The following is a 23534-nucleotide window of genomic DNA, read 5'->3' as shown; positions in this document are numbered from 1 at the left end:
GGGTCCAGATTTTTCCTTTGTCAGTCATTCAAGATCCACATAGTTAAATATATTCAGCAGCATCATAGTTGCGTTTTGCCATGTCGTCCAGCTAGTTTGCTGTCTCTGTCAAAGAGCTGTCTGCTAGTCAATCACTCTACAGCAGGAAACAGCACTTCAACATAAAAGCTCTGTGCCAGAAATTCCAAATAAAGTATGTTTTTTACAAACTTGACCCGACTTGCGAGCCAGTTGGGAAGCACTGATCTGGACCATCTTTCCCAATTCATTGTCTGTGGAGCAGCTTCGGACTATATCCCCTACGACATCACAAATTTGAGTTTTAGCGCTCTAGTTTTTGGATTTCTGTACTGTCAAATTGTCTAACTGATCCACAAAGGAGGTTATGTTTTTTCAATTGGACCAGGAACAAGTGAGTTTTTGATGCAAAGCTGAATCCAGGAATTTTTGAAAAGGTTTTCTCAACATTGTGACATATGGTATTTTTGAATAACTTCCTACTTTCTCCTGAACTACTGCACTCAGTTGAATAAAAACGCCCACCTTCCTGGTATAGAATTGACCCCTAAAAAAAAAAAGTTTCAGTCTGGAGTGGAAAAGCGCCAAATAAAACTCATGAACACCTGAGGCCATGGCTTACAACTATTGCAGTGTATGGAAAGTAAAATTTTGGCTGTTAGTCAAGACAGTCTGTGTCTTTTGCTACCGAGGTAAGTATTAAAGATCATTCAATCATTTTTATACATTCTCAAGCTCATTTAGTTTACATATCCCAAATATAGAATATGAGATTTCCTTGAGACTTCAAAGAAAACATCTGCCTCTCACCATCATCTTACTTACAGATGGTGAACTATTTTATGTCTGCACGAAAATGAAGAGACAAATTCCCTGAGACGACACCATCTGCACTCGATCAAACAGATGAAAGAGGTCAGTCAGTAAATTTAATTCTAGTCTTTCTGTTGTTTACAGTCTGTGTTCACCTTCAGGCGCGTTTCATAAGGAGCAGAGCGCTACGTTCAGGGACCATGTTTTCGAGGAAGGCTATACTATTACTGCTGCATCCACTTGCATAGTGAAGGAGGGAGGGTCTGGAAGAGGAGTGCGCATGCTCAGCAGAGCCATCCTTTAGAATAAACAATGATTTTGCATCAATTTAATGACATGCAGTTAAAAAAAGGCAGTAAAAATATAGTAGATCTACTATTTAGCCCAGAGCAGTAAATTTAGAGTCATCTTAGTATAGTTTGGCTCGAATTCAGCATGAGAAAAATGTGTGGGCGTGTCAAGTGCTGAGGCTCCCAGTTACAGAGGGTTGATTTATAACTTGGCTATTTTGAGCACAGCTCAGTGTCAAGAGTAGTAGGTATGAATGACCAGTGTATCCCTTATTTGGTTCCATGTCGTTTTCACACTTTACACTATCCAAGCATGTGGTGTCCCAGTGGAGGTTTGACTCACAAGGCTTTGTGTTTTTCCTCGGCGAGGATCTGGTCGTTAAGCTTCAGTCCGAACCTTGAGGACAGAAAAATAATATAACGTCAGTGCGTTCTGGTCAGGCGTGACAGAGAAATATGAAGGTGAAAAAAAGAGACAACAGCTGTTTAGACTTACTTGTCAAGGAAATCTTTGTCCACGACAGCTGAAATGTCGAGCAAGGGATTCCCCATCCCAAAGAGTGCGTTCTCGCTGTGGGGGGGGACAAAAACTTATTGTATTATGTGGACTCCCACTCGCCAGCTCTGCACGAACAGAGGAAACAAACAATCGGCTGTGACAGAGAAATCATCTGTTTCTGTTTGGTAACTTTATCTTGTCACTTCACCACAAAACTTTGCATTTATCTGCTCTTGTGTAGTTCATATTTTTACTTCTGCTTGTTTATGCCTCTTATTCTATTTCTTCCTCTTCTTTCACTTTTTATCTGGACTTATTCCTGTCTTGTGCTGCATCTTCAAAGGATTATTTTAATTTATCTGGTCTGTTTTGTTGAATTAAGTCTCTGAAACTTCACCGAGGGATGAACCCATGTAAGCTGATATCTGTGCTGCCTGACCTCCTTTCTACAGTCAACACATGGAGAGGATAAAGCTTCACAAACCTGTACAGTTGCAAACTAATGAGCTCATAACAGACTAATGAGTGAGTTTTTACGACTCTGGGAGGGATCACTCCTCAGCTTGTACTGAGAAATGTGAAACTGCCAGTCATAGAGTTTCTTTTTCCCCCATTCAGGTGGAGATTAGTCAAATGAAAAGCAAGGATTATTATTCTCTGGAACAACTGGTGTGCCAATGTTTTCATGGGCGGACGTGTGTAGCTTGTGCGTCATTCATTCATTCAGCATGCTTAGACTATGTGTCAAAGCGGGAAAACATTATTGTGCTTGTTTTAAATGTTGCATGTATACCTAATGACACTTTCAGCTAGAAATTTTCAGCGACAAGATATTACAGTGGTCAAAGTCTGCAGTCTTCATAACAGGTTACCCAACTTTCATGAAACACAAGACACAGAAGTGCTGAATGTCTGGTTTGGATCACAGAGATAAGTAACTGAAAGCAGTTTGGCTTTGATTCCTAAGACTCACTGAAGAGTTCACATCTTAACACATCAGCCTAAGAGCTTGACATGATACACTTTCTTGTAGTGTTTTTAATCAAGCCACTGAAAGGCTGTCAGTGCTGTGAGCACAATTTAAAGAGGACAACCATGACAGCAGAATTGGACCCTGAGGAAACACTGGAGGACATTGTCGTTTGGATCTTACCTTGGAGTTGGCATTATGTCAGAAATCACAGCAGCCTAACGTGATGATTAAAAGCTTCCTCCTCTCTGTCAAAGCAACGTGCTTTTTGACTACAGGAACTGCAGCTGTACTTTGGTCAACACTGACTGGTTGGCAGAGCACAAAGGGCGGGACTTACGGCTACTAGGCATATGGTTGGCTACACATGTTCCAATTATTGCTAAGCTTTCTGTGCTGCGTTTGGGGCCACTGGGAAAGAAAGTGGACCATGAAGTAAACAATACAAACAATTAAAAGGAAATTTAAAAGGACTAATCTGTAATTTTTTAACCATGCACATTACATATTTATTTGCTTATAATTTTATGACAGTTTTCATAAACATATAGCAAATATGTAGACGTTTTGTAGCTGTATACAAACATTATATAAACCAGCAGCATCAGAAAACTTAAATTTGTTGTTCTTACACAGCTAAAATGTGCATTCAATTCAGCCTATATGGAAATAATAAGTTCTATTCCCTACATATTTCAGTTTTTTTGGCAGGTCAACACTTTTTAATGAATTAAATGAATAGTTTTCATCACTTATTTTCAGGGTGTAACACAACGTATTTACTTGTTCCTTTAGGATCAATGGTGTATTAAAATAATAAGCAACTACCACGTTTTCAAAAAGGTCAAATTAGGTCATATGGGAAACTTGACTGTGTCAGCTCCTTGTTGATATAATTTTAAGGAGTTTATGATTGTATTTTGACTTGGAGTGATTTTATTTATGATTATTAAAGTATTAAGCAAGGTTTCATGTCAACAGTGGGGGCAAAATACATGAAACTGGTGGACTGGGGATCCTCTGCCAGAAAATTCTGAGCATCAAACACTTAATTAATTAATCAATATGCATTCTGAGCACCAATTAGTGCTTTTCTGCATCAATTCATGGTGTAAATGTCTTTAATTTTGTCAAAATGAAAGTCCTCTGCACATGCACTACATATTGAGGTGAACTTGTTCCCTGTGTGTCCTCCCCTACAATCTACACCCACAGTCTTGGACTATTTTGCTCCCTCAACTGGCCTCCTATGAATGAAGCTGAAATGTCTGTCATCTTCATCTTGCAATGAATGGCCTTTCCCCTGCTTAGATTGAGCAACTCCTTCCTCCATACCACTGTTGGAGACCTGAGATACTCTGGACAAGAGTGCAGCAGGCAGGACAATTGCTTTGGCGACATGACTGTCTCAACAGCCCCCCCAAAACTATGCAAAAAAACATAATCTATGGCTTTTTCCTATCCACGTGTCCCACTTAACCATGACAGTGCAACAGTGAGTCACCTTGCACAGGATGAGGAGCTGGAAACTGAAGCAGCAATAACTTTATGATTTATGCATGTGCTTATCCTGTGACTTGTCAAAATGCGATCCATGAAAGTAGACCTTGTTTCCTTCCTTCCTCTTCCCTGACTAGCTGCTGCCATATTATTTCTGAAGCATTAGGTTGTTTGCTTGCTCTTTTGTTAGGGAGCCTGTTATCTGTGTGTGCATGAACATGTGGATTTTTTATTTGTTTGTTTGTTTATTTTACCTGTCGTTGTCAGTTTGGATTTACTGCATTGTGTTTTAAGTACAAAACAATTACAGTTGAGTGTATCACCTTTGCCAAGATCTATTCAAGCCTGTAAAAAATAGCTCCTCATCTGTCCTTACTGCCTTTGAACGTTCACCCAGAAACGTGGCTATGGACAGTTTCATTGCAGGAGCTTTCCTCGAGTCAAGTGAACGCAGCACCATTAACTTACCATTATGCACAATGTCAACAAGACACAAGCTGCCTGTCAGCACTGTTTATGTTAGGCTAATAGCTATGTGCTTCATAGGATGATGAGATGATAATACTGATGATGGGACACAAGAAACTGGCAGAAAAAAATGCAGGGCCAATGTTTTAATTGAAGACCCAGGATGCATTTACAGTCTTTACTTTACTCTGTATATTAGGCTGCATTATTTGTTTTAGTCGCTTGTTCCTGCTTTTTTATATATTTCATTGTGACAACTGTGCGTCTGTGCAATTTTAATAATTTAATAGCGTCATTTTGTTCTATGTGGTGAATACAAATAAAATTAGTGCAAGTGTCATCTTAGTGATGACAGCATCACTGATGTTTAACTTCTAAGCAAACGTTAAAGTTTGTCTCGCGCCAGTCAAACTAGCTAATAAAACCAATATATTCTCCGCTGTTTTTCACCAATAAAATAATTTTACACGTTTAATTGTATATGTTTCCTTAAGTACATGTATTACATGTTGGATAGAGGCACAGTTCTTGCCTCCCCATCATGTAATGAACGCTCCCTCTCCTGCTAGCAGCGGTTAGCATCGTAACGATCGAACATACCGTGTGTACATGCTAACGGCCGTTTCACCTGAACACTCCAGTTGATGTAACGTTCAAAGGTCCAAACTGCTTAGCGCCTTATCACCCCGCACCTCCTGCCGACAGCTTGCCACAACACCACCAGACGTTAGCATGAATTAACAGCTAGCTGCAGCAGCTAACAGCACACAGCATCATCCGTCACACAGCGCAAACACTTGTCGGTTTCATTACCTTAACGCTGTTTTCCTCCCCGTCGACATGTTTGTGGTTCTTCGTCGGAGATATTTTTTTTCTTCTAATCAGCAACGACTGTGTTGACGCTGCGGAGCCTGGGAAGCGTCCGCTCACCGCTGGGGAAGAGTACAGGCTGCAGCTTCCTTCTTCCCCACTGATGATAATGAAGAAATTGGTCATTCAACAGCATGCGACCCAGAGGGAAAATTAATTATGTTCAGGGAAGGGTCGGTAATGGCTCGTTAGTTTGTGCTGGCAGAGCTAATGTGCATTAGACTCACATAAAGAGGCGAAAGCGATATAGTTATCTCGCGTTATCGCGGTGCTTTCCTCTTTCACCTGTTTCACCTGTTTAACTGAGTCACACAGGAGACAAACTATGGTCCTCTTTAGTGATAGTGATACTGTTATCTCAACACAGAGGACACTGTTGCATGTAGTCCTCAAACAAAATATTTATATCCTAAAATATATAATAAAGGAGTAATAATACACATCTGTACCACCTGTAAAGGTGAATTACCAAACAAACCCCAGATGTTCAATGTCACAATGTGCCTCTTATCCACTGTATGTCCTGGGTGAAACCAGGTAATGTGGGACATCAGGAAAAATGGGACAGATAAGGTTTTACATCTTGGACTGAAACTTTTTTGGTCTGAGATGACTCCAATGGACGCACCAAATATTCAGAAACCCAGTGGTTGTATTTATATACCAGTTTGTTTTAGGATTGACTTAAAAATCTTATTAATTACTTATAAGGCTCTTAATGGCCTTGCTCCAGATTACATTTCACACCTTTTAGTCCAGGGCTGTCAAACATAAGGCCCGGGGGCCATAACTGGCCTGCCAAAGGGTCCAATCCGGCCCTCTAGATGACTTTGCACACCTAATGTTGATGCGCATGTGAAGGCTGAGAAGTTTCAGGAGCAATTTAAACAGTAAGCAAATACTTCATGTAAAATACTGCCTTAAGGCGAGGTCACATTACACGATTTTCACCCTGATTTTGCATCACAGAGACAATCGTAGTCATTTGAGTGTTCATACCTGGCGACCTGTGTTTCTGTCATCGGGGGTCTCGCCAACTGCGTTATGACCTGTGTATGCACAACACAAGATTTCTCCACTGAGCCCTCGCCGACAGAGCCCCAGATAACGCGGTGATGTCACCAAACTACATTTTTTAACTTGGAGACGACACATTGTAAAGGCATGGATGTTCTTCCCAGTGTTGAATCAGATCTGCCTCCAGGGCCTGGGTCTAAACACAACGCGCTCCCCGTGATCCTGTGGACGCCGCCATTGTTGTTGTTGTTGCTTGTCAGTGTTGCCAGATCTCGGGAGAGAAACAAGCAACCAGGGCTATGGAAACAAGCCCAAAAGAAGCGACGGATATATATAGAGAAAGGTAACGTTTAGAGAGCAAGTCCAAAGTAGCAACTCCACTTTAGAAACAAGCCCAAAAAAACGCAACCCGCAACTTCCAATATTTGCTCTTATAAGCGGACCTGGCAACCCTGCGGCTTGTCCTTCTCACATTTCTTCCGTCCTCCTGCGTGCTGACGTGGGATGTATCCTGCCTCTCATTGGCTGATGCTCTTTGTCAGTCGTGTCAGACTTGTCCAGTTTTCTAGCATGCCAGATATCCAGTCCCAGTCTTAGACGAGGGGGCGACTTGCTCGTAGGCTTGTTCACACATGAGGACTGTCTGACTATCTGCCGACTCACCTCCGACCCAAGGTGGCTCTCAAGATCCTCTGCGACGTCAAAATCGCGGTGAAAATCGTGTAATGTGAACTAGGCTTAAGAGGCTTTACCACTCTGAATACAGCTCTCTTAAACAACAATGAATACTTTCTATGGTCATATTTAAAGATATCGAACACTGTAAAAAGAACAAAAGAATCTGTATCAGACGTATAGACTCACTGTATGATACACAGATGATACAGTGAGTCTATGTCAGCCACGGTAGTCCAGAATTAGCCATAATTGTTACACAAACACAAGTACACACATGTCCATTGTAGATAATACGGCACCAAGGAAACGGGCAGCTAAACAACAGGGAAGCGCATCACAGTCAATTTTTAATGAATAGTTAGGTTACGTTAATGATTTAATGAATGAATTACTAAACTGATAAATGGATTTAATCATTAAAAAACACACAAGTGTCCCATTTTACCGGAACATTTCACAAGAGTGAGATCAGCTTCTTGGTGTGTCTGAAGATCGAGTGTTTCTTATTTTACTTGGCAACATATTTTCTTTACAGACATATAGCAGAGATCCATAACAAGTTCTAAAAGTTACACTCCTGAATTTTAGGTGGTTTTCTTGGTACCAAAAAGTTTCAGTGACTGTGGCAAATCAGTTTTGTGCACCATCAAGACACTGATTCGCATCCTACAGTAGTATGACCTTTCATGTCTACTACCTGTCTTGTTTCTTTCTGGGCCTGCCAAAATTTACATGGTGTATCACATGTCCAAATAAATTTGTATTTTAATAAACTATCAAAGCCATTCAGTATCAAAAGTAACACTTGCCACACCAAATGAAAAATCATGCTTCTAATTATGCTCACTCATTTTGTCTCCAAAGACACTGCACCAAACTCCTTGCTCCCTGGGTTAGATTTGGAACACAAGACTGAATTTTTAAAGTCAAACGTAATGGTTTTCATGATGTTAATGCCAAGGCTGGGTCACTGACTGGACAAAGCAGGCAGCTAAAAGCCCTTGATTTATTGTGTATCCCTTTGTTTGTGGTAATTTGCCTGGGTAGAGACCTTTGAATCCACCCACTCCACTGAGTTCGAGTTGACTGATGGAAACAGAGTATAATGACTTTACAGTTCTGCAAGCTCCACATAAGCACAGAACTGAAATGTAGGCCCTTGGGTCAAGTCCTGCATTATGTCCTGTGTCAAAATGTAGCTTTAACACCAATATTTAGTTTGTTGATAAGGTGCATATCCTTAAATTACCTAGTGTTCAATTAATTAAAGTCACAAAAAGTGAAAACCTATCAAGAGTCGGGTAGAATTCCAGTAAAGGCTAATCTGTTGTTTTTGGGGCTGTAGGCAAATTTGAGATGTGCAGTCTGCTGTGTGAGCTGCGCTTACGTGTCCAGACATACTGCATGAGTGCAAAGAACAAGGGGTCAGTAAAGACCACAACAGCTTATTTATATCCCAGAGCTCCTTAGTGGGTCATTGTGATACAGCTTCAAGAAAATGTAAATGTTTTGACTGTGGAATGAGAGTCAGTTAATACGTTTGTGCCCAAAGAGTGTCCCAGTTTAGTGGTTAAAGTTAAGGACAAGCTGAGCCTTCATGCAAACTGTTCAGTTGGCTTCAACATCTGCACAGTAGCTGCAGGATACCTCCAGGTGGTGCAGTAGAGATCGATAAGAAGTCAGATAAATGAGAACCTCCTTGACAAAACAAGAGCCTCAACTTCCTTACAATACAGGCCCTGGTAAAAACAGAAATGATCGCAAACACACCTCAAAGTGCTATAAAATGCTTTATTACAAAATTGTGAACAATGCCTCAGCAAAATGTTGTTCAGGCCCATTTAAACCCGACCGAGTTGCATAATTTTGATAGCTTTTAAAAACAAACGTTCTCAGGGTTTGCATAGAGCATCATTTGAAATAAACGTCATGAAGTGGGTGTAACCTTACGGAAGAATCATGTACAACAAGTGTTCTGAACAAATAAACACCAAATCATACAAAAGATCTGCAAAGCAAAACTGTATCTATTGCAAATGAAGTTTCTCTTGCAAGGCACATCCGTTGGTATTAGATACTTAAAAAGAGACACATTCACACCGACGGTCTTCAGACATTTCAAAAAATATCAAATACAGTCGCCACACGCGGTGGCCAGTTATGCTTAGTGTATCAAGACATGTTGAGACGTAAAATGAAGATTTCACCAGCTGCAGATGACACTGTGCTTCATCTCTAAACTCTGGTCATTCCCTTGACTACCTAGGAGAAGTGTGCAATTCATATATCACAAAAAAAATGATTGTGCACAACAAGACAACATGAGACGTACAACTGTGTGCAGTGTTTAGAAGAAGGAAAGAAAAAACAGCAGGCAAGATGAGCCTTTCTGAAGCTTTGTTAGCTTGCTGTGAAAATCTGAGTAATAATTTTTGGCCTCATACTGTAGCATAAGCCTGTTTCTTACATGTAATCTCAATGCAACATGTGAAACATTAAACCTATCTAGAAAGAGTTTAACACAAGCACTTTGCAGTAATCTAAGTTATTTTTTTAAGTAACAAAATCTGTATTTGCTGACCAAAGAAAAATTTTCAAAGATCATGGCAGAACGTCTTTGGCAGAACTCTTAAGAAAATACTACGATTGCATTACAAGATGTACAATAATAAACAGTGTTTCGCTTTCACTTGTGATCATATAGAATAGTGTAAACAGGCATAATACCACTGAATATATCTTGTGTGTGCTGCTGAGCGTCGGCCTATACTGTACTTGTAACAACTCCTCAGATTTCATGTGCTTATCCTAGCAAAGGCGAATGAATGATAATAAAATTATCAGTACAAAGATACAAAAATGTCTCCAGAAAATCTAGTTATTCAAATTTAACTTAATGTGTCTAGAGGAGGCCAAAAACCAACCTTGTATTATATGTAATCCAACCTCTAATCGAAACATACAGTATATATTCCTGGGATTTGTCAAAATAAGCTTTAAAATAAATTTTTTACACACTTTTAGAAAGAAAAAAAAAAGATGTCCCCAGTAAGAATCTAACCCATAACTCGCACTGACAGTCCCACTGTTTACATTCTACCAGAACAGCAACTGTTACAGACAGGATATGGGACTAATAGAGAAGCTTCACCCATATTAGTGTGACGGGCACTGATATCATAGCTCTGATAAACAATATATCTGTCCTTTCAATGTCCTCCTGGACAGCTGGATGGAACCAGCATCAAGCGGAGAAACAGTGGCCCTCCTCTTACTGGTACCAGGGAGTCTTCCTGACCCAGTGGAGGGTGAAACCTGCATCTGTCCGGATCTTAATGGAAGCTGCCTCGGCCTCTCTGACCGTCTCCTTCACAGACTGCATCAGGTTCTGAGCATTGTGGACCAACATCTCAGTAGCCTGAAGAATAAATGAAGAGATACAGTGATGAAGGAAACTATAATAATCTCTTCTCAAAGGCTTTTTGGAAATGATAAAGACTCTGCTCACCTGCTCTGACTCCTCTTCACTGATGTTGGTACGACCCAACATGGTGGCCTTGACTGTGGACAGGATTTTGAGCTGAGTGCTGATGGTGGGAATACGCTCGCACACCTGAAACAAGATCAGAAAGTCAGGCAAGGTCAAACAAACCGAACCCAAAGCCACACCCAAAACTCTGATAAGGATGACTGCACAGACCTGGAGCAGGTTGGTCCGGATACGCTTGTCAGTGCACTGCTTGGCCACCTCCTTGGCCAGCCGTGTGACCTCATCAGAAGCCTTAGCGATGTCCTTGGCGCACTGGATGAGAGCACGCTTGTTTCCGCTGCCTCCACGCACCAGACGGGACATCTCGGCCATGAGCAAAGCCATTCGCTTGGCTGCACCAATGATGTCGTTTCCCTACGAGGTACACCAGGTACACAGGCCCATTCAGTAATCCATCCATGAGTAGCGGTGGTTTGCTATTAATGTTAGCCGTGCTATTGATTACTTCCGCTTTCCAAAACTGGAATTGACTAAGCCTGAACTAGCATACTGCAACATAAATCAATTTAAAATTTCATACTGCATACCACTGACAAATGCGGTTTGCAGTATGTCGCAAACACTCCAACTGCCGACTACGTTCACCAGTAATATATAGTAGGCAGTTATGAATACAGCCATCTGAAAGCTGAGGATTTTAACATGAAAAGTCTGTAACTATGTTTAACAGTGTTGACTTACTTTGCTGGACCATTTGCGGGCTTCATCGTGGAGCTGCCTGGCAGCCACCATCATGGGCTCATTCACCATCTCACCAGTCTGCTCAGGGAACTCCTCATCTTTCTCCTCTGGGGGAGGAGGCCTGGGGGGAGGTACCTCGCCCTCAGGAAGAGGAGGTTTGGGTGGTGCTGCCTCATCGTTAAGCTACGAGGACAAGTTCAACTAATTATGGTTTGGCTGTGTAAATACACAAGTCATTCTGGACACTAAACCAAAGCAGCCTCAGATGATTTGCCAAATTAAAAGTTGTGCTTATCTGAGGACTTACATTAAGCTGATCCAGTTCAGGAGGAGGTGGTGGTGGGAAGTCTGGCTCTTGGGGCTGGAATGCCTCTCTGACTTTTGCCACAGCACCAAGAATCTTATAACCTGAGTCCAAAAAGCCCTTCTGAAGACCTGGGAACCACAAGACAAATATCTTTATCACAGGTGCACATAAAACATAATCCTAAATCCCATTAGCAACATCACTTACTTGGATCCTGGATATTTCCAGCCACTGCTTTAGCATCCATCACCATAGGAGAAATTGTCTGGCTCAGTTCATCAGATGCAGCCTTCACTACCTCCCTGAATTTAGGATCCTCAGAGTTCTCCACCTCTCGCTTCGCCACCAGGAGGATACGGTTGGCTCTGCGGGCGATGCTGGTGGCACCGGCGACCAGCATCTGAGGCTGGTGGTTGGACATGGCCAGACGACACTTTTCCAGGTCCTTCTTGATGGCCTCCTCTGAGGCATCCAGCAAGGATTTGGTATCGATGGCTTCGTCCACCAAACCTAAAGATTCATAAGATGTTAATAAAGGGAATTACACTCGGGGGTATGGAATAGGGATCACCTGTAATCAGGGAATCTACAGCATCTTTATGGCACCTCACCTGTCATCTTCTCCACATTGTCAATCCACTGATTCTTCATGGTTTCAAAATGTTCATACGCAGCCTGGTTGCCAGGGTTTCTCAACAGAATACGAGCAGCAGATACCACCTAAAAAACAGTTTGAGTCATTAATTGTCAGTCCAACGACTACAACTAAAGACTTGGCTCAAGAAGCGGAAAACACTCAAGCTCCGTGACTGTTGATGCAGAGTGGAGGGCAGACACAAACAGAAACAGATATAAACACTAAACCGTTACATACTTGCGGTGTTAAGTCTCTTGTTGACTTGACGGCAGCCTGGATTCCCTCCACTGTGCTCTTGTTGGCAGTGCCGACAGCAGCAGCCTTCTCTGCTGTGGTGCCAAGCTTATTGGCGTGGTTCTCAAAGTTGGCAGCCCTTTCATCAAAGACCTACACATGATCAAATAAAACAATTATCCAAAAGGGCTCGTTAGAAATAATACAACGCACTGCCAATAAATATAACCGAACGAGGCTGATCGCAGTGAGATCACAGCGAGGAGCAGAGTGACTGTAGAGCTGACCTCATCTCTGTTGGGGGCGTCCAGCGGGGCGGTGGCAGCCACTGCCAGTAACTTGATGGGGGTGGTGGTGTCGCTGAAGATGTCTGACACCTCCTGAGTCATCGCCTCTTGCATCTTCCCTTTCAGGTCCTGGGAGGAGAACAAACAAATGTTACGACCAGTCAGCACACTCACAGTGGCTGACTAAGATTACAGATACACACGTGTTACATCAATTTTGTCCAGATAAATCTTGCTGATCTCGTAGATTAAAAAATACTAACACTCCATGAACTTCAACATCCTCTGAAGTCAAGTGCTGCATGAACCTGTCCCTATCTGGCCTCTACACAAGGCAGACTTTAAGGGAACTGTGAAAAGCTTGTTTCAGAATGACATAACTTAAGGAGATTTGGAGAAGTTTTTCAGCATGTAGCATGTAATCTTTCAACTTATCTGAAAGACTGAAAACCCCCAAAATACAGATCTGAGATTTCCATTATTTCTCAGATCTTTAGTAGTTCATTATAACCAGCAGAGGGGGGTGTTTCTCTGTCTCTGTGTATGGATCATGATCTATCAAAGTGAAGCCACGGGTCTGAATGACTGTTGACCGAGAGCCATCTTACTTTCAAAGCCTCCTGGAGCTGCTGGGCGATAGCACGCGCCTGAGGAGAGTCCCCTTCCCCGCGGGCAGCCAGGTCAGCCAGCTGGGCCATGAGCTGCTCCACCTGCTCGCACTTACCCAGAAGCTCCTGCCTGTACGGGCCTGGCAGAGCATTGGCCAGCCTGCGGCCCTCTGCCACCAGCCCACGGATGGCTGCCTGGCCTAAACACAAGACAAAAGACATACGCATGAAGATTCACAAGAAACAATATTTTGCTATTTAACATTGTGTTGTCACCTCTGGGTGCATTAACACAAAGGACTCGTACACATGCTGCATCTTTTATCGCCTAGAGACTGCAAGGCTGGGCGCTGGTTGCTACTCTTGTACCAACTTTAAAGGGAATAGAGGTAAGTTACTTCTAGATTTTCTTGGAATCAGGACATGAATATATTATTTATATCACTTGAAAATTGTTTTAATAGGAGTTTTTAATTCTTATCATGCTATATCACATCTTTCTTTTCCCTGCTAACTTATCCATCATCTACGTTATGTCGTCAAACTGTGAAAAATGCCAATTACAGTTCCCATGGTTACATTTTCAAGCAGTTGTTTTGTGCGCCCAATAGGAAAATCCTCACATTTGAGAAGCCTCAACCAGAGAATGTTTGCCATTTTTGCTTGATAAATGATTTTAATCCAACACTAAACTGAAAGTTGTTAACTGTTTCAGCATTAGTTAACTGTGAAGTGTGTTTTTAAGGCCAGTGTTGACCTTGGCCGCCTCCTTCAAATAGCTGCCCATTAAATGCTAGGTACTGTTGGTACTTTACTGCGTGCTTGTATCAACACTTGCAGGGAAAGAAAGCCATAGCTTCTCCTGTATTATTTCATGTTGTTCCTTTGAGGTAAGCCTTAGATCTATTACACTGTGTGGACCAATCATTCTTACAGCAGCCAGCCTACAGCTCTACTGTAAACATGTAAGACGATGTTCAGGTTCGAGAGGAGACAAGCCAAAACCAAAGAAAGAAATAACAGAGTCGGTAGAATGTTGTGGAATGTTGAGTACAGTAGAAAGCGGCATGTACACAAAGTGTCTGGTCTGGTTGTTTAACCACAGGAGCAGTGGAAGGAATGTGAAGGAGTGTGAGGGAAAGATAGAGAGATGGGGGAGTTGGGGAGGACAGCAGCCAGACTCACCCACGCCACTGTCATCCATGGTGGGATTGTCAATCCAGCGCTGCGCCTGCTCGATCTTTCCCTCCAAGTGAACAGCTGCCTTTGCAGGCCTGCTATTGGCCACAGCTTTGTTGGTCTTGGACTGCAGGTTCTGCAGAGCTGTTGCGATCTGTTTCGCCAAAGCTCTGGCCTCAGGAGTGTCACCTTTACCCCTATAAGGAATTAAAAACAGCGAAAAAGGTCTGAGGTGGTGTTTTAATATAAAGATATGGCTGAAATGAGGCCTGTAAATGGCCAGCTATAGTTAGTGAGCACATAGCTGTCAATCAGTTTGATTACGAGTGCTTTCTTAGCACCAGTTCAGTGGCATGGACCTGCACTTGTATAGCACCTTTTTAGTCTTCTGACCACTCAAAGCACTTTAAAACTACATGTCACATTCACCCATTCACATAAACATTCACACACTGGCAACCAAGGTTACCATACAAGGTGCAACCTGCTACTCAGCTTAAACACACTCAAACATCGAGGGATAAGCCATCAGGAGCAATTTGGGGTTCAGTATCTTGCCCAAGGAAGACACAACATGTGGCCTGGAGGAGTTGGGGATCACACCACCGATCTTACGATTAGTGTATGACCCACTTAACCTTCTGAGCCACAGCTGTTTCCTTCAAATATGGAGTACTTTCAATAAAAATAAAATGAGTGCTTTTTACACTTCCTGGTGCAGAGCAAAATTTATGTATTTGTTTATGTATTATTGACTTTAATGGCATGCTATAAAAGTCAGGCTCAGACTCAAATAAATAAATAGATTTATTGCCTCATTTAGTAAAGCTAAAATTGATTTCATTGGCGTATTTCTGTATTTATTTATGTGATATTGACTCAAATGGCACTCCATAAAAGTACAGTTCAGACACACATAAACAAGAGCATAAAATGATGCAATATCTGCAGCAGTCAGGAACTTACTGTCTTCTGAGATCAGACAGTTTGGCAGTCATGCCAGCAATCTCTCCAATAGAGCGCAAGATGTCATCTCTTTCTTTGGGGTCCTCACACATGTCTGCAATCTTTTTGGCCTCAGTGAGCAGAGCCTTGATGTTCTCTTCTCCCTCTGGGCTGCCATTAGGGTCTGCCAGCCAGTTCTGCAGGGGCGGGGAACGCACACTGAAAACACCATCAGAAACTTGTATTTCAAGGTTTGAAGCCAGACAGGGTTAATGACTCACCTGTGCTGCATCGATTCTCTTGGCAATGGCCTGCTTGGAGTTAGTCATGGCCTCCAGCTTGCGAGCAGCATTTTCCACCTTGCCAGTTAGCACGTCGAGCCCCTGGGAAACCTGCTGTGCCTTCTGCATGGCAGCTGGGGACGCCCCCTGACCTCTGGGGTGGACAAAGAAAACACATGGATACCATAAACGGCAGCTCAGCTATGCCTTTAAAGGCCACACATGCACACTCCTCTGTTGGTTTACTCAAATCCTTAATCCTTCTGGTCCCCCCCTGTTTAAGAATAGCATTTCCTAACTTAAAGCCTCCATTACCAGACAAGGCTCAGAGGCGTCTCTCCGTTTTCAGAGCAGTAGCTCAACCAGGGGTTAAAGCAGATTATGGATTAATACCAAACAGCTGCTTTTAATCGAGCGTGACTCAGGGTCCCTGGTGACAATCAGATTTCATATCAGAAGGATATCACTTCCACTCTTACACACAATAATCCCCTCTAATGTGCTTACTGCCTTACACTCCCTACACTTAAGGAGAGAAAATCAAACTACTGTGTAAATGGAGCATTTATCAATAAAAATTCGATTACAGTAACAGAACATGAGGATATCTAATGAAAGGACGACATGCACTGCATGAAATATGAAGGGAATTGTCCTGCGATAAGTGGAACACAGACACACAAAGCAATGTCTTACCTGGCCCTCATCTCTGACACCTGGTCAGTCATCTGGCCCAAGGTCTTGGCTGTGCCCAGGATATCTCTGCGCTCCTTCCCAGCACACAGTTCTCCAACTTTCCCAGCTTCATCAAGGATCTGACGGATGGCCTGCTCACCAGCGTCCCCTAGAAGCACGACACATCAAGAGCGTCAATACACACAACAAGATTATCAGCCTAGAGATGTGATGAGCAGCAGAATGAATAGTTTAAAGGGTAACTTCGATATTTGTCAACCTGGACCCTATTTCCCATATTTTTGTGTCTATGTGACTAATGGGAACATCTATTTTTGAAAGTGGTTCAGTATTGAGTGAAACTGCTGCAGCTGACAGCTAAGAAACAAGCTGCAATGTGCTCATTTTTGCCACTGACAGGCTCAGATTATTATTTTAAGTGTTGGACAACATTATGGAAAGGATCCTACAGAGTTAGATCTCCAAGTTAAAGAGTAAGATCCTTTTTGTTTAACCTGAAACAGCCCCAAAATCTCTATCCCCAAACCCACCGGACTCCATTTAAATTAACAGTCATTTTAGCATCATAAAACACACTTTATTCAAAGTTGACAGAAACAAAGAAAACTCGCAGAAACTTTCTCAGTTTGTCTTTCAACTGTTCCACCAATTACAAACTCTGATTCAGCTGAAATAAACCCTTAATCCACCCAGTTTGATGTGAAAATATGCTGGTTCTGTATGCACTAAAATTACTGTTTATTTCAATGGAGTCTGGTGGCTTTGCGGATTGCGATCTCAGGGTTGTTTCAAGTTCAACAACAAGGATGTTACACTTAACCAAGAGGTCTATCTCTGTAGGGATGCTTTCCTATGGTTGTCAGACGCAAAAACAAGTAGTAGTGGTCTCTCTTAATATGGACCAATTTCAAAATTTGTTGTTCCTGTTAGTCACTTAGACACAAAACATGGGAAAATAGGGTCTGGAGAAATACCAAAAGTACCCTTTAAGGTATAGCACATGGATGTTTGTTACCTGGTTGAGCGTTTGGATCCCTCAGCCAGTTCTTCGCCTGAGCCATCTTTGAGTCGATAAGCCCCAGAGCCCTTTTCATGGCCTCTGTGTCCTTTGGGTTTGAAAGACAGAATGAATGAATAACTTAAAGGGAATCAATGCAACCAAAGAAAACTAAAAAATGAGCCGATTGATGCCCTTAGTCATTCCATGTATACACATTCTCTCTATATATCTCTACGTGATAATAAGACACACTGGAATCTCATTGTAATAATTATATTCATTTTAAGAAATAAGGTCATGACTCATTAAAACTGGGCTTGGAGTAAATTTTTCCTTATTCAAAGTTTTTTCCTTAGTGAGTTGCACGGTCAAGCAGCGCTCCAGGCCCTCATCATCGTTCTGATCAAACCCAACGGTTTAGTTATTCCAGTACAAGAAACACACAGCAGAGTCCATGTGCAGCATCGCTAACACTTGTCAGGCACAACCACGCAGCACATGCCGTTTCCATCATTCTTCTACACAGTCAATAATGAGCATGTCATGTTATGAAAGCCAAACGACTCTCCGTTGTATCTCAATCAGAGCGGATGGAAATACAACATTCTGTCCAACTGTGGCTGACTCGACAATGAGTCCACTCATTGCCGTAGTGTGCAAAACAAAGCAGAGTCCTGTAGGACACGGAGCAAAGCAGGAGACTGGAGCGCATGAATGAGTGGTTAAGTGAGCTTATTTTTCATGGTACGAGAACAGAAATACAGAAAACACACATTATTGTCCTTCATATATGCAGCTTGTATCTACATCACCTAGTTCAGCAAGAGTTTCATAGCAAATTAAGCTGAATAAGAACAAACCTACACTGCTTGTTTTCAAAGTATTTGTCACATAATATGTCCGAGCCCTCACAATAATCCCTCTGTCAAAATAAAAGAGAACATGTTTGTTTAAATAACTGGGAGTGTGGAGTAACACCTGAACAAGGGACGAGAAAAAACAGGAAGTACAAAGGTGTGAAGTGATGTCACAGTGCTGCGTGGGTGTATTAGTTGACTGTTCAAACTTGTGCAGCAGCTGTTCTGTCTGTAACTACCTGTGTGTGTGGGTGACAAAGCCAGCCAGTGAAGTAAAGATGAATCGATAAAGGATCTCAAATGCAAAAACACACATTCATTACAGCCTATATCCAAACACAGAATGGAATTACTCAAAAATTAGACAAGGTGTGGTTCATCGCATTAGTAATAGGGATTATGTAGAGTGAGAGGGCACATTCAGTGTTCATGGAAATAAGATTTGTGAGCAAACAAGGCCAAATGTCTTGGATTAAACCTGAGAATTAGTAGGGATGCACTGATTTTGAAATTCTGGGCCGATATCGATACTGATGTTTTAAAATAACAATTTGGATGACAGGTGATACCGATGTTTTTTTGTTGTTTCGTTTCCTTTCATACTAAGAAAAATTAGATTTTCATTATAACAAAATAATTGAACAGCTTAGCAGTCTTTAAATGAGCACAGATTTAACCATAGAATGCATGAAACAACCTTTAATATAGCGTTTTTTCCACATGAAAATGTTTTTAATAACTGCTTCAAAAGCCTATAACATTTCCTAATTCCATCTCTATAATCTATTTTACATTTTCCCTTCAAAAAATGTATTTATTTAAGTTAACTCCAAAAGCAGTTGTTTACGAGATTAAATCTGAATACATCAAACCTTTGCAAAACACAAATTTTTCTGAATAGAGCTTGAAGGTATCATAATGTAACTAAGTGCAACCTCTGTTAGCTGTTACTTGCAGCCACTGGCTGCTAACAGCTAACTTTAACTTGCTCTCCTCCTGCCCATTTTACCACAGATTCGTTGTTCACCATGTAAGATTATCAGGGAAACAATCGGATGCATCCTCTGACTGGACGATAGTGAGTTTACGTCTTCCTTTAAGATCTCTGTTCGTTCCAAACACGTTTTTTTACTGTCCCCACAAAGACACTGGTCTCAAACCCTACTTATAAGCCTGTTTAAAACTGGTGTGACACAACAAAAAACACATCGGTCAATCTTAATTGCTGGTGGCCAACAAGGTGAATATCAACCAACAAAAAGGTGCATCCCTAAAAATTAGCATTTCATACAACAAAATCCATATCAGTTTTTCTATGTGCTCTCCTCCCAAGGATGTTAAATGCAAGTAGGGATCAGGAAAATGCTGAGAGACTTCTCATTAATGACACCCAAATCGATACAGCATGAGTTGGGTCAATCAATAATCAGACAGGTTGAGGACATGCACATGGTGAGGTTTAAAATGACACAGGAGGAGGACACACAGATGTTGATACATGTTGATGTTATGAAGCAAAACAAATCAAAAAAGAGGGGTAAAAAAAATCAATCAACATTTCAGCTATTCAACCTGCTTAGGATTTCTTCAATAAACACCATTCCATTAGCAGTCCGATAAATTCAAACTGCTAATTTACTCTATCGATACATAGTCAACAGTTTAACCTCACGGCTGCCTCGCTACTGATGAGCACACAATGGCACCACAAAGCACAAGACAGCACACACATCTGTCAGACATGCCGCTTCACAACCAAGGGGCGAGAGAGGTAAGGCTTACCTTCTACAGGGGGTGAAGGGAGAAAGAAACGGTACAAAAGAAAGGAAGAACGACATAAATACAAATGTTGAACTGGACATACCAACTGAGAGCAACAAAAAAAGTGTCAACAAACAGAAAAGTGGCACATTAAGGAGCCGTTTGGAGAGTGTCGGACAGGACAGGAGCAGAACGTGCAGAGCAGGAAAACATGAAGAGCCCAAAAGATTAACCAGCTACACAGAGACACAGAAAGATAAAGCATTCCTACGTTCATCACTAACTGTATGTAAGCTTGAAATAAAGCAAAAGCATTTTTCACACCTGTCACCCTTGAAATAAGATCATCCTGATGAAACAAAGTGCATGCCTTGTTAAAAAAGAAATGAGAATAACATCACTTCATATTCTCTCCAGTCTGCAGCCTTCTGCCAACGGCATTCTGGGAGTGTGTGAGAGCACAGCGGGTTGCAGATAAAATTCGCTCATACAAACACTGCTTCCAGCTGTGATCCATGAAGACTGCACAAAAACAAAGCTTAAACACCGAACAGCTCAAGGAGCAAAGCAGTCTCTTGTTCCTCGTGTGTATTTATAATAACTGCGCATGTGACTTTGATGGCCAAAAAGCATGTAATTCATGGCACGTACCTTGTTGGCCCAGGCATCCTCGTCCCAGGACGTCAGCTGCAGCACTCTAATGATCTCGTTTATCTCGGCGCTCATCTTCTCAAAAGTGAAGTTGCGGTTCTTCAAGGCTTCCTCCACACCCTGGCTGCCAGACGTCTTGGTCGTCACAAAGATTTTGATACCTGAAATATAAAACAGAACTCACATTAAACAATATTTCAACCCCACAACACTGACCTAAAATACATCGAGCCAGCTAGTTATAAAAAAACGAATCAGATAAAAATTCCCCGTGTGATTACCTGAGATGAGGATGGGCAGCAGCTCTTTGACTGTGTTCATGGAGTTGACCAGCATCACACGGTGCTCCTGGTGTGTCAGCTCCTGCTGTCGCTCATCTATCATTTTTGCCATCTTCGTCATCCCTGGGCACAGGCAGCAAAGCAGAGGTGGAAAGGAACTAAGTACATTTACTTGAGTAATATATTTAAAGTGTAATTTTAAGGTAGTGGCACACAAATATTTCCATTTAAGACATGCCAGAGGTTATTTATTTTAAAGATTACGATTATAAACAGAGCATGAGAGAGGATCATGAAATAAGAAGACTCCAAAATAGAAAAACTTCCCAAATCTTACAAACTTTGAATACAGGGCTTTAACTTGTAACTGAGTATTTTTGTATTTCTCCTGTTGCTTAAGTTTATGATCTGAGTTCTACTTTTATTTCAGTTTTATTCACTGAAATTTTCAGGGCAAACATGAATCTGTAGTTCAGTGTCTAAGTTTCAATGCCCATTTCAATTTCCTATATACCTGTATACGTGGAGAGATAGCAGTAGAGAATAAAAATTAACTTAAAAAAAAAAAAAAAAACGTAGGAAAATAGTAAACTAAAAACTAAAAATAAAAACATAAATTAATATAGGAATAAATTAAACAAAACAAAATAATAATGATGTTAATAGTAAAAATAAAAATTAGTTTAAAGGATTTATTCAAAAAACAATAATAATAACAATAATGATAAAACTTCACGAATAAAGATATTAATATGAATTAATAAATAAAGATAAAAATTAAATAAAATAGTGGGAAGTAATGGTAAAAAAATAAATGAAAAATAAATAACTTTAAAAAAGAATCATACTACTACTACTAATAATAATAATAACAGTAATAATCACAATAATTACCACAATAACACTAACACAAAAATAACAATACTACTACTACTACTAATACTACTACTATTAATAATAATAATTACATTTATAATACAACAAATTTAAATATAAATATGATTACCATCTCTCTATTTTATTTCAATTCTATCTTTATTTATTTACATTTCTAAGTAAGAATAAATAAATAAACACTTGATGCTAACAAAGCAAAAACTAAATGTTAACTCCAGCACATTCACGCCCTGAATCTGTCAACTAAGACAGCAAAACATCTGAGATACTGTCAAGGGAAGACATCAGCAGTGTAATCTTGTCACCACTGTATCAGAGGACTGACCTGGTCCCAGGTTCTTTGTGTATGTGATCAAGTCCTCCATAGACTCCACCACCTCTGCCACTGCCAGGTACTCCAGGATGCCTTTGCACACACGGATTATTTTGCGGACCTATGATCATGACAGGATGAGACAACAACAAAAGCTAATTCAAAAACAAAGTTGAATTCCCAGAGTAGAGTGATTATGCAAAACCAGCCCCCCCCCCCCCATTCACATCCTCTCTAATTACACCGTGATAATGCTGCCTACTGACATTCCAGCCTCTTTGTCCCACTTCACTCTGGCTTTATGTGGACTGCTGGAGTCACCACTCCACTATACAGAGCTGTCCCTGAGCTGCACTGGAAAACATGATGCCACTGCTGACTGATGACTCCTGCTGAGTCCTGCTGACTGCTGCAGACAGCGCTGGGATGCCTGATGTCTGCTCCCAGAGAGCTGATATGCAACTTTTCTTTATATTTTACTCTCCATCCCTGAGAGGAAAAGACGGATGGCCCTGATAGATGATACTCCTGCCTGGCTCAAGATTTAGAAACTGTTTGTGTAAGAAATATGGAGAGTTCCTCAGACATGTGCGGCATATTTATCTACCTCTCTGTCTTCTTTATAAGCATTATGGTACCCGAGGGGAATGCAGGAATGGATACTGTCCTTATAGCAGAGGAGCGAGAAACAGCAGGCCTCTGCCATGCTCAAGTGTCCATTAAAAAGACACTAAAGCCCTTTCAGCTCAGCTGCTGCTCAATGAAAATCAATGGTACAACCTTTACCACAGTTACAAGCTATATTAGCTATGTTCTGTCCATTTCTCAACCTCTGCTGCCAGATACAGTATCTTTTACAGCATGGCCAATACTGGATTTGGAAGGCTAATATCATTTATATCTGAGGATGATAAAAATGTGATTACAATATATTAGTTATATTTACTTTTTAACAAACAAATAAGCATAGCAGCATACAAATTTGGGTCTTAAGAATATCAATATGTCTGGGGCAGGATATTTTACATGGCCGGGCTCTATATTTTACTCTCACAGCCTTTTTTCATACATATTTGGCTGTGTTGGTGTACATGAATTTGTGGCTTGGCATTTTTTGTTTCTGGTTGCAATGTTGTTATCAGCTTATCACACATTCTGCTTCTCGGTTCCTGTTTAGAACCAGCCAAGCAGTTACGCAGTTATGTCTTTTTGAAGTATTTTCAGTCATGTGAAAGGTCAGGCAAAT

The 23534-nt window shown here is 41.2% G+C and overlaps 2 protein-coding genes across 3 annotated transcripts in view; both read right to left on the bottom strand.

Annotated features, from left to right (window-relative positions):
• Positions 1 to 5629, bottom strand: part of adkb (adenosine kinase b) — a 142355-nt gene extending 136726 nt beyond the window's left edge. Inside the window, exons 1-3 of one of the 2 annotated variants that reach the window (XM_078163212.1) lie at positions 5372 to 5629; positions 1618 to 1692; positions 1465 to 1518 (exon numbers count right to left, since the gene is read on the bottom strand). In XM_078163212.1, the coding sequence (XP_078019338.1) occupies positions 1465 to 1518; positions 1618 to 1692; positions 5372 to 5400 (158 nt within the window). In that variant the 5' untranslated portion in view covers positions 5401 to 5629. Of the gene's footprint in view, positions 1 to 1464; positions 1519 to 1617; positions 1693 to 2773; positions 2892 to 5371 lie in introns of those variants that run through there. The other variant, XM_078163213.1, reaches the window with a different exon arrangement.
• A 3265-nt stretch (positions 5630 to 8894) lies between these two features.
• LOC117247190 (vinculin) overlaps positions 8895 to 23534 on the bottom strand; it is a 33463-nt gene continuing 18823 nt past the window's right edge. The window contains exons 4-21 of the mRNA XM_033611524.2: positions 22301 to 22409; positions 21079 to 21201; positions 20798 to 20958; positions 17544 to 17634; positions 16529 to 16676; positions 15833 to 15986; positions 15573 to 15748; positions 14613 to 14803; positions 13428 to 13627; positions 12820 to 12948; positions 12536 to 12685; positions 12273 to 12381; positions 11869 to 12171; positions 11662 to 11789; positions 11355 to 11537; positions 10824 to 11027; positions 10632 to 10736; positions 8895 to 10541 (exon numbers count right to left, since the gene is read on the bottom strand). Coding sequence (XP_033467415.1) covers positions 10395 to 10541; positions 10632 to 10736; positions 10824 to 11027; positions 11355 to 11537; positions 11662 to 11789; positions 11869 to 12171; positions 12273 to 12381; positions 12536 to 12685; positions 12820 to 12948; positions 13428 to 13627; positions 14613 to 14803; positions 15573 to 15748; positions 15833 to 15986; positions 16529 to 16676; positions 17544 to 17634; positions 20798 to 20958; positions 21079 to 21201; positions 22301 to 22409 — 2811 coding nt within the window. The 3' untranslated portion in view covers positions 8895 to 10394. The remainder of the gene's footprint in view (positions 10542 to 10631; positions 10737 to 10823; positions 11028 to 11354; positions 11538 to 11661; positions 11790 to 11868; positions 12172 to 12272; positions 12382 to 12535; positions 12686 to 12819; positions 12949 to 13427; positions 13628 to 14612; positions 14804 to 15572; positions 15749 to 15832; positions 15987 to 16528; positions 16677 to 17543; positions 17635 to 20797; positions 20959 to 21078; positions 21202 to 22300; positions 22410 to 23534) is intronic.

Source organism: Epinephelus lanceolatus, chromosome 21 (assembly GCF_041903045.1).
Source record: "Epinephelus lanceolatus isolate andai-2023 chromosome 21, ASM4190304v1, whole genome shotgun sequence".
In the NCBI taxonomy this organism is placed as follows: Eukaryota; Metazoa; Chordata; class Actinopteri; order Perciformes; family Serranidae; genus Epinephelus; species Epinephelus lanceolatus.
This window is presented reverse-complemented; position numbering and strand designations above follow the sequence as displayed.